Source organism: Echinops telfairi, unplaced genomic scaffold (genome assembly GCF_000313985.2).
Source record: "Echinops telfairi isolate 266 unplaced genomic scaffold, ASM31398v2 ScPeMD7_7400;HRSCAF=8409, whole genome shotgun sequence".
Lineage (NCBI taxonomy): Eukaryota > Metazoa > Chordata > Mammalia > Afrosoricida > Tenrecidae > Echinops > Echinops telfairi.
In genome coordinates this window covers 23518415-23529185 of record NW_022111300.1, presented here as the reverse complement: position 1 = coordinate 23529185, position 10771 = coordinate 23518415, and the positions used below count along the sequence as shown (strand labels likewise).

Genomic DNA, 10771 nt, shown 5'->3' with positions numbered 1-10771 from the left:
GCTTTACACAATTGATGTGTGTATGGATTGGGATAACAGTTGTGTGAGCCCCTAATAAAATGTTAAAAAAGAAAAAAAAAATAACCATCATCCAAAAGAAAAAAGAAAAAAAAAAAGATTGCTGTGTAAGCAGGAGCATTGTCGTGGTGGCAAAACCAGTCCCCCATCTGCCACAACTCAGGCCTTTTTTGTTGCACACTGTCATGAGATTTTTTCAGAACCTCTAAATAGAAAACTTGATTAACCGTCTGACCTCATGGAATGAACTCTAAATGGTCTATACCCCTCATATCAAAAAAACAAATGAGCATCGTCTTGATCTTTGATCTTTTGGGGGGTGAGGTGATGATGACCTCTTCCACTGGCTTGACTGATGTTTGCTTTCAGGGTCATAAGAATAGTGCCATGTCTTGTCACCAGTAACGACCTTGAGAACAAAAGTCTGAGTTGCTTCAGAGCTGTTCTTTCAAAGCACAGCATGTTTCCACTGGATACACTTTTTCCTGGTGGGTCAGAAGCCAAGGCACAAATTTCACAGTGACTTTTCTCATTCCCGAATCTTCTGTTCAAGTTCACTGAACCAAGCTCCAAGACAGTAGAGATAACATCCCCATCTCTTCAACGGTCCGTCGTCAGTCTTCGAGCACAAGTACATGAATTTTGTTGACATTTTCATCTGTTCGGGAAGTTTCCAGATGTCCAAGTTTGTTAACACGCAACATTTTACCTTTTTAGAAATGAGAAAACCACTCGTGCAATTGAGTTTTTCCCATAGCGTTGTCCTTGTAAGCTGTGTTGAACATCACAATAGTGTCTGTGGCACTTTTCCTGAGCAGGAAACAAAATTTCACAGCTGCATGCTGCTCTCTTAAATTAGTCATCACATACAAAAAAATGAGGTTCCAGTTAAACTGATTTTACGAAAAATTTCACTATGACCAAAGAGAACCTTCCTAGGTGATGCCACTGGATTCACTAACTCAGAACGAGTTGCTTGATACTTACCTAGCGGGAAAAATTTGTACTACGAAAGCTCCAACCAGCAGAGCTTTTCCCTGTTTTTTTTTTTTGTTTGTTTTTTTTGGTACCCCCTCATACATATGATTGCTGAATGTAAAACTGATGATCCATGCTGCAAACCCTCCAACCAATTCACAGTAAAGGTTTATAAACAAAACACACCTCCTCCCCTCCAAAAAAAAAGGACAGAATGAAGTTCACGGACAACATCAGGTATATCCAAAGCACTCTAGGTCCTCGGCATGAAATTCAGTCCGGCTCCAAGTTTTAAGAAGTTGCAGAGTGCATGGAAGCAGAACAAAATGGAGAGAGTTTTAATGTAATAAGGTGTTTTGGAAGGGTTTTGCATCCTGACCTAGGAATGAACAGCACAGCGCTGAGCCCTAAGGTCTAACATTTTAATGTTCTGTGGCCTTTGCTAAGCCATAGAACATAAGGGTGGGGGGACCCCACCTTTGAAGGCTCTTAGGAAAAAGAATCAGAGATTGCTTAGGAAGGGACAGTTCTAGGTGAACCAGGAAAGAATATTAAGAGTGCTGGTGCTGAGGGAGGAGATGCACATAAAGTGTGTCCAGATGTACACCTTTCTTTAAAAAGTTCTTGACCCAAGTTTAGCCTTTCCAGGTAATGTCATCACAGTGCCACACAGCTCAGCAAGAACAAGAAATGAGGAGGAAAAACCATTTCTATTTTAAGTGTACAAGAGGGCTTCAAAAATGTTGTGGGAAAATTCCCTATCTTGTCATTACATTTGTCCACAAACGTTTTGAAGCCTCCTCCCCATTCTGAAAAGACTGTGCATAATTTTGCTCGCACAAGTGTGTCTCTTGAGACAAGCGTCAGGTAGAACTGGGAGGGTTGGTTATTGCTGTTGTTGTTTTAATTTTTTATGTGCTCACCTTCAATAAAGTGGACAGGATGGTGAGGAGGATCGGAGAGGTAAAGGGGTGAGAGATGGATAATAAAGATTAATGGCCCTGCAGTAAATGTTCTATACAATACTTAATGACTGAAGGACAACAGCAAAGGAAACAAAAGGTGAAAAGAGAAGAAAAGTATATCCAAAAACAAATCAGACACATTAAAGGGGTAAGGCAATTAAGAAGGCAGTAAACCAAGTAGTGTAACTTAAGCAATTAGTCCTAGGTCATTGGCCTTATGATAAACAGGGTGGGCAAGCCAACGTAGCACACCTTGAAAAGTTTATTTCTCACATTTGGTTGGGTGCTATAGTAAATGCCAACACAGTACCATTGCCCTGTCCTGTATTTCACGCACGCTACCACTATACTGGGCAGACTGGTCCAAAGGGGCAGCTTCAGCCCCTTCCAGTATCACGTAGGCCATGATGTTGTTCATGGTTTCTTAACTAGAATGGAAGAAGGGAGGAGCACAAGGCAGCTTTTTTCATGGGCAGACAAGAAAGCTAAGCATACCTTAAAACAATGAAAACATTTCCTTTTTCTGGAACATGACAATCACCAAGCTTTGTTTTAAAAAAACAAAAGCGGAGGTGGGGGAGCAGTTAGGACTCATGGAAAAATAAAATCATGAGTGAAAACTGTTTCTGGAGACTTGGCAGAATTGTGACAGCGTTCTCGGGGTTAAATTGATTGGTATAGCAACGTTATAAAATGACGATTAGGATGCATTGTGCACAACAGAGAGTGCTGAAATGTCAGCAGACTACACAGCAAAAAGTAATGGGTTCTGAACCCCTGTTAGTCAAAAATGATTTTGTTTCAAATTAGAAATTGATTTTTGGGGGGACACAAGCCCTTTCCAGGCTTCCAGCTACTGTAGCTGGGTCCAGGAGAGATTAACCTCCACCATAGCAAGGGCTGGCCTGATGACACCTTTCCCAAAATGCCTTTTCAATTGCTGCTTTCTAATGTTGTTGTGGTCTTTACCAATAACACAAGTTATTTGTCCTTTTGCTATTACGCCCTATCTCCCCGTGCCCCACTTTTTCCATTTTATTTTGGGTTGACGCATAACACCAATCTGTTGACAAGGCAGCAGAAGACTATGTTAAAACTACGCCTTGCGTTGCAACCACAGCACAATGACTAAGGATCGAGGGAGTGGAAGTCAGAGTTTCTATCTCTGCAGGGCTACTAACAAAGAAAGGGAAGATGACCGATCCCATAGAGTGTGTCTCATCAATTTCATTTCTATTTGTGGTGGCCTAGTCTAAACAAAAGAACCCAATGGTGTAGTGGGTTCCGTGTTGGGCTGCTAACTGAAAGGTCAGCGATTCAAAACCACCAGCCACTGCTCAGGAGAAAGAGGAGGCTGTCTACGTCCATGAAGAGATACAGCCTCGGACACCCACGGGGCAGTTCTACCCTGTCCTATAGGGGCCCTATGAGTCAGCATCGACTTGATGGCTGTGAGTCTGAAAAGAAGCTCCTAGGTTGGCCTAAAGCAATGGAGGTCTGTAGACCTCTGCCTTCAGACCTTCTGCCTTCTGTCAAACTAGATGTACTTGTGCTTTTGTTTCACATTGTCGATCCACTCCTTTCTGAAGTTCAGGCTAATTAGCCATCTCTTTATTATTGTGTTAGTCCAGGTAGACAAGAGAAACAAATCCATAGAAACTCATATACGTATAAGAAAGGGTTTTATATAAAGGGTAATTGTACAGTAAGAAAACATCCCAACCTAGTCTAGTCCAAGCCCATAAGTCCGATATCAGTCTCTATGTCCGATCCCAATCTATAAAGTCTTCTTCAGACTCACAGAACACATGCCATGATGCCAAATGCAGGCAGGACAATCACAGGCCTGTGGGTAGAAAGTCTTTGGATCCAGTGGCGTTGTGAGCATCTCAGCGCTGGCAGGGGTTTCCACATGGCTTCTCCAGGTCCAGGGTTCTGGCTGCATCAGGGTAGCTCCATGTGGCTTCTCCTTAGGGATGTCTCACACGGAATGAGCAGAGAAAGAAGTGTGTCTTCTGCTCCAAGGAAGAAATCCTGGATTTCCCAGAATTCTCAGGAGAAAGCCATGCCCACACAGGGGACTCATTGGTTATATCTTGATTGACATGCCAGACTCCACCCCTTCATTCATAATCCTCTCAAATTGACACCAGATTCTGTAACTACCACAATTATCCAGAAGAGGATCAACCATTTCAAAACCCATTAGAATTAATAGCAAAACAACAATAACAAAACACATGACAGAGGTGGCAGCCGGTGACGAAGAAAGGGAGAGACAGGACCTGCGAGATCTTCTCACAAAGCACTGCCCTCTTCTCAGCTATTAAGTGTGAGAATGACTAGACTAGAAAGGCTCTAAAATGTAGGTTGCTTCCACATCAACGGTGGGATGATGCTAGCCCAGTGGGAAAAGAAGGCAAAAAAGAAAATAGTATGGATGGTGGGGAAAGAGGTGCTGGTAAAGAGGCCTGGGGACCTGCTTCGCTCTGTGGTGTCCTGGACATCTCTTTTTCACAGTGCTGCTCAGATTTGCTCCATCCTACCCCTGAAGGTTGCTGGGGTAGATTCAGCCAACAGCCACTTTGGGAACAACTGGGAGACACAATTGGAGTTGATGGTTTCACTCAACATGTCACACGGTTATCTATAATTGATTTCTTTTAAAAATAGCTGGATATAACATAGGAAGCATTACTGACATTTAAAAGACTACCAGGGACTAGCTAAGACTCACGACGTGGTGTTGCAGCCACAATGTGGAGCTATGCGTGGGTTTGCTCAATCCTCCCCCATATTTCATGTTAATAAAGGATGGAGTGTAGATGCTTGGGTTTACTTTCCTAGGAGGAGTTTATGTTCCATTTCATGCCCTTTTTGACTACTATTATTTTGTGTCTAGGACCATACACATGGCTGAATGATTTTAATGGTTCACTGATTACAGAAAGAAGGGCAAATGGGATAGTTTCATATCAGTATTCTCAGAGAAACACATGCAATTACTGACCCAGGAGATGCTTAACCTGTGGCCTTGCAGGCATGTGCCAGTTTTTCAACGATTTGGGCCATGAGAAGGGTTGTAGGAAATCATCTGGAGCCCACGGGGCAGTGGCCACCTGCAGCGACCTGGCCCTGAGAGCATCGCATTGTCCTCCTCCAGCTTACCTCTTGGGGGTCTCCATGTGTCCTTCTTTTGACAAGGCCACAGGGCTTCATCGCCCGCCTCTGGCTGAAACCCAACCGTTTTCTTTCCCCTCCGGGTCTCTCCACTGCTAGTGGACTCTTGGAACAATTTGATGGATGGTGATGTCCCAAGCAGACAGCCATCCCGTGTTGACTGCAACAAACTGAAAGGACAAACGTGAATGAGAGCATGCGAGCAGATATAGATCACACACAAGAGCTTAAATCCAGCATGCATTGAAATGCAATCCACATTAGTAAGAATTCTAGTTTATTTCTTCTTATTGCTTATTAAGGTATAATTTAAACAATATACTGATGGTCTACTGTGTGTCCTGTCACAGCAGATGGAGAGAAGAGAGGGTGTTTATCTTCATAAGCTTACAGCTGGAGTGGGGGAGATGAGACTCAGACCTATGGAATTGCTAATAAAGTCACCAAGTCAGAGTAAGAACCTGAACATATGTACCAAAAAGAAGATAAAACAAGATGCAGAGCTCTCAAATGTCTTCCAGGTACCAAAAAAAAAAAAAGAACATTGGGGACTAAAATGCCACAGATTTACCTTAACATCTATTTATATTCTCATTTTCAGTCATTACAGTATGTATTGGAAACCTGATGTATATAAGGGCTAGTGCAATCGTGCATATGGTAGAAGTGAACTCTGTCCTCACATAATTGCATTAAAATTTCAGCAAGGTAAGTATGGAATAGAACACTTGTACATATGTTTTAGCCTCTCCCTAACAAAATTCCTCTACAACTGCCAGCGTTTCAAGGAGAAGTAGTCTTGCCGGTAGCTCTCCAGGCGACACCAGGCTCTTCTTTCTCAGGGCAGCTCTGCACAGACGAATGACGCTTTGGCTTTCCCCCGTACCCATAAGCAAAGTACAAACTGAAGTTAAGAAGCAAGAATGGGGAACAGGTAGAAGAAACTACTCTCAAAGTGAGATTCTAAGCATGAATATGTCTGAGACTGGGACAAAAATGAGGCTGTCTACTTCTGTAAAGACGGACGGCTCTGGAGGCTCCCTGGGCCAGTTCTGCTCTGTCCTGTAGGTCCACTCTGAGTGAGGAGCCACTCAATGGGAGTGGGTTTGTTTTGTTTTTGTTTTTTTAGTTTAAACTCTCTAGAAGAAGGATCAAACTCTAAACCAGAAGAAGCGGAATAGAGTATTATTCAATTCCTTGAGCAGGATTCCAATCACAAACTCATCAAAGTCCCCGAGTTCCTGGTTTGTTTGGCCAGAATGTGTAGTAATAGTTGCTCATATCATAATTTATCGATACAAACTGAAAGTTATACAACCTATGAAAAGAGTACAAATATGCTTGACACAGTGGATGTATGTATGTATGGATTGTGATAAGAGCTGTATGAGCTCCCAATAAAATGATTTTTTTAAACAAGAAGAAATAGAAATTATAAGCAATATGACCTTATATGGTTATAATGCCACATATTAAATATATACTTTTAATTTTTTAAATTTTGGCAACACCCAGGGATCTCTCTCACAGAGAAAACCACCAGTGGATGTATCTTAAGCGACATAATTTCTGCTCAGAGATAAAATAGGGTGAATAAAGTGACCTCACTGTGAGTATCATACAAATTTACTTCAGCCCAAGACCCAAACCGAGGCGACTGCATTTCTGCTGGACCCTAGAGAAAAATTCCTGTGACCAAGCCTTACTGAAAATTCCTCCCGTCTCATCCTCAGCTGCAATTCCAATACTAGACAACACTGCTCCCTATGCCTCCTGCTTCTCGGTCCCATTTAAGGTAGAGGCTTTCGTGCACCTGTGTCAAAACTCTTGGCAATCGCCCATCTGAACAGGGGATTTCGTTTCTAGTTTCCCTGAGATAAAGATGACTATATAATAATAAAAAATTTTCTTCCTTCACTTGCATTTGTTTTCATCCTTACTCTCTACTACTCATCTCAGTACCTCAGAAGAAAACTACAGCTTTGAGCTGTACTCATGAAACCATCTTAACTCATGCCCTGTCAATCATCCCCTTTTCTTATAATTTAATCTCCTCCTGACTGAATTCTTTCCCCAGGATTACAAACAATTTCAGACCTGCTGGTAAAAACCCCAAACTCAACTCTTCTCTTATGTGGGAAGGATTATAATAATAACGAGTAACAGTGAGCATGTGGGAAAAGGAGTACTTTCATACACTATTGGGAAACTGCAAATAGGCATAACATTTTATGTGTGATTTGTCAACTACTATTTACCATAAAAATGTGCTCCCCATCCTAACACTCCTATATCTAAGAACTTCTCCCAAAGGAGAATGTGCGTAACAGCAAGAGGACATTGGTTAAAGGACGACCACTGCAGAATTATTTGTCAGCACTGAAAAAAGAGAAGGCAAATGCCATTCAATAGGAAACTGGTAAACCATGAGGCATCCATCACAAGGGCTACTCTCCAGCCAATGAAAAGAATGAGGTAGTTCTTTATACTAATATGAAGAACATTTATGACATACTAACAAATTGAAAAGAATTTGGAGTAATTGAATGCATAATGGGATCTAATTTTTGATAAAACACAACTCCACAAAAATATTTGTAAAGTTCTGGATGGATAAACACCAAATCAGAAAGTCAGAAAGCAAACAGGGTTTGGGAGAAGAGTTTTATGTTTAGATTTGTACACTTTTGAATGTCTTCATTTCTTCCAGAGGGTAGGTTGTTTTCCTTTTCCTGAGTTAAAAAACAAAACTCCCACGGCTTCTTTGACATTACTATTTCCTCTCTCTTCCTAACTTTTAGAAAGAAGCTAATTTTTAAAGAACAAATGTGGTAAGTCTTTTCTTCTTTGGATAGTCTCGCTGCTGACTATACCACTTCACACGAATTGACTCGCAAAACCCTTTTCTCTGTGGATCTTCTGCTGACCTAGGTTTTGAACACCCCCCCCCCAGGATCTTTTGTGGGGACCCCTACCCTCTTCCCCTACAGGCAGACTTTTTTTTTTAAGATTCTGTACTTTTTCTTCTTCCTTTCTCCCTCCGCCCTTTCTGTGTTGGTTTCTTTGTCACATTTCTGTGTTTACGCCTCTCAACTGGAATGGCCTCTAACATTGCCGACCTGATCAGATAGCTGATGGATCACTCCTGTCACCCCAAACCAATGAATGTGAACGTAATGCCCTATCTTGGTCTTCAAACTCTCTTTCTGTTTTATCTTTGTTTCTATTCTCCTTTAATGATATCACACCTTCCAAATCAGTTTTAAAAAAAGTCTCAGCTTCTGCTTTCTTTAATTCTATTCAATCAACTGGCAAATCAATCAGTCAGTTATATATAATGAATTAAATAATTATGCATGGAATAGACTCTATAGGAGGCTTGAGAACAGAAGACAAATATTTATTGAGTATTTGATATATGCTAGTTGCCACCATTTAGAAATGATTTGACAGCAATTAACAGCAACAATCTACCACCACACATCACGTATTGGCATCATTAGGTTCCAAAGACCAGGATTTTATGAGAACATGGGGGATGGTTACATCATTACCACTGAGCATCATGATATAATCTTAACCATCACAGCCAGCATTAGTCACCTACCACTTAGCTGTGCTTTATTGCCAGAACCAATCATTAATGCTCTTAATACATATTTGGAAAAGTTTGAATAGTTATAGCATCAAGTTTGGGCTATAGATTTGGGGGAAGTTTTGTTTTCCAAATCAAGGGGTTTGAACGTTACTGCGCAGGGAAGGCAAAGAAGCAGACGGGCTCTAAGAAGAAAGATGACATGGTCCAGGGTGCATTTTTGAAAAATACCTCTGGATCCATTTAGAGAATGAACTGTAAGTAGGTGGACGAGAGAGCGGCTGTGCATTGGGATTGCTATGGCTGTGGAGAGGGATGTGGAACTGGAGTTGGAGACTGAGACTAGTGGTCCAGAGTGGCCTCCCAAAAAGCCTCAGAAGCATGATAGTGGTGCAGCAGACCCAGAGTGAGACACCGACTATGCGGAGAAGGAGATCCAGAGTTCCAACCTGGTGACAGTCATGTCTGTGATTGAAGACAGACGATCCCGGGAACAGAAAGCCAAACCGGTGCGGGAGAAGGAACTAGCAAAAGTCACCATCAAGAAAGCAGATCAGGAGCTGATAATGACAGAGATGGAGATCGCCACAGCAGCCACCGAGCGGAGCTTGCGGGAGCACATGGGCAACGTGGTGGAGGCTCTTATTTCACTAACCAATTGATTTGTGGATGTCACTGGATTAATTTATTGCAACAAATGTGCTTTTGTTTTATTATCTGGGGGTGGGGGGGTAGTAGGAGGATAAGTTGGAAGGCTGCAGCTCTGGTGAAAGACACATGATGAAGGTCTGAAATAGTCTCGCAGTTGTAGAATGGAAAGGGACAGACCATTACAAAAATAGCATTTCAAATGTGCAGAGCCTGCTGAGTGTTTGACTGTGAAAAGTGAGGGAGAGGAGTCAGAGATGACTCCCTGGTGAAATGGTTCAGTGCATGGCTGCCAAAAGAAAGGCTGGAAAATCAAACCTACCCAACCGGTCCCTTGAGAGAAAGACCTGGGGTCTACTTCTGCCAAGATTACAGCCTAAAAAACCCAATGGGGCAGCTCTACCATGTCACTTAAGTTCACAGTGAGCTGAAAACCGACTTGATAGCACCTAAAACAACAACAGGAGCAACAAGCATCGCAGAAAACAAGGTTGGGGAAGGGTGGAAAAATGAAATGTAGTTTGAGGTACTTAGGAAGAATCGGATCAATGACTATGAAACTTTTTATTATATTTAGATATAAATATATATATTTATATTATATGTTGGTTGACTGACTTGGCTTTAGGGGTGGGGTGAGAGTTGAGAGAGACAAAGTAGGAGTAGAAAGCTCTGTCTTTCTCCCTCTGAGCAGTTGGAGGTTTTGAACTGCTGACCTTGCAGTTAGCAGCCCAACTTGTAACCACTATGCCAACAATGCCTTACATCAGCAGTTCTCAACCTGTGGGTCAAATGACACTTTCACAGGGGTTACCTAAGCCCATCAGAAAACACATAAATATTACACAATATATAATTACATATTGTTTTGTGGTTAATCACTATGCTTTAATTATGTTCAATTTGTAACAATGAAATACATCCTACATATCAGATATTTACATTACGATTCATAACAGTAGCAAAATTACACTTAAGAATTAGCAACGAAAATAATGTTATGGTTGGGTGGTCACCACAACATGAGGAACTGTATGAAAGGGTCACGGCATTAGGACGGTTGAGAACTACTGGTAAATATGGATCTATCTATCTCTGTCTGTCTGCCTGCCTATACTGAAAACCATGAGCTGACACTGATATCGCCAATTCTAAACTCAAAACTACAGGGTTCATTGTAGATTTTTCCTGTTTCCACATATTTCCCCCAAAGTGAAAAAAATTTTTTTTAAAAACCCATGCTTTTCTTTCTTTTAAAAAAATCATTTTATTAGGGGTTCATGCAAGTCTTATCACAATCCATTCATACATCAATCATGTAAAGCACATTTGTACATTCATTGCCCTCATCATTCTCAAAACATTTGCTCTCCACTTAAGCCCCTGG

At 41.6% G+C, this 10771-nt stretch overlaps 1 protein-coding gene and 1 pseudogene across 3 annotated transcripts in view; one reads left to right on the top strand and one right to left on the bottom strand.

Moving 5' to 3' along the window:
- The window catches only part of KIAA1328 (KIAA1328 ortholog), a 294794-nt gene that overhangs the window by 40510 nt on the left and 243513 nt on the right, over nt 1-10771 (bottom strand). For all 3 annotated transcript variants that reach the window (XM_045296078.1, XM_045296079.1, XM_045296077.1), the window contains one exon: nt 5130-5311. In XM_045296078.1, coding sequence (XP_045152013.1) covers nt 5130-5311 — 182 coding nt within the window. The remainder of the gene's footprint in view (nt 1-5129; nt 5312-10771) is intronic.
- Nucleotides 9036-9398, top strand: LOC101638153 (annotated as a pseudogene).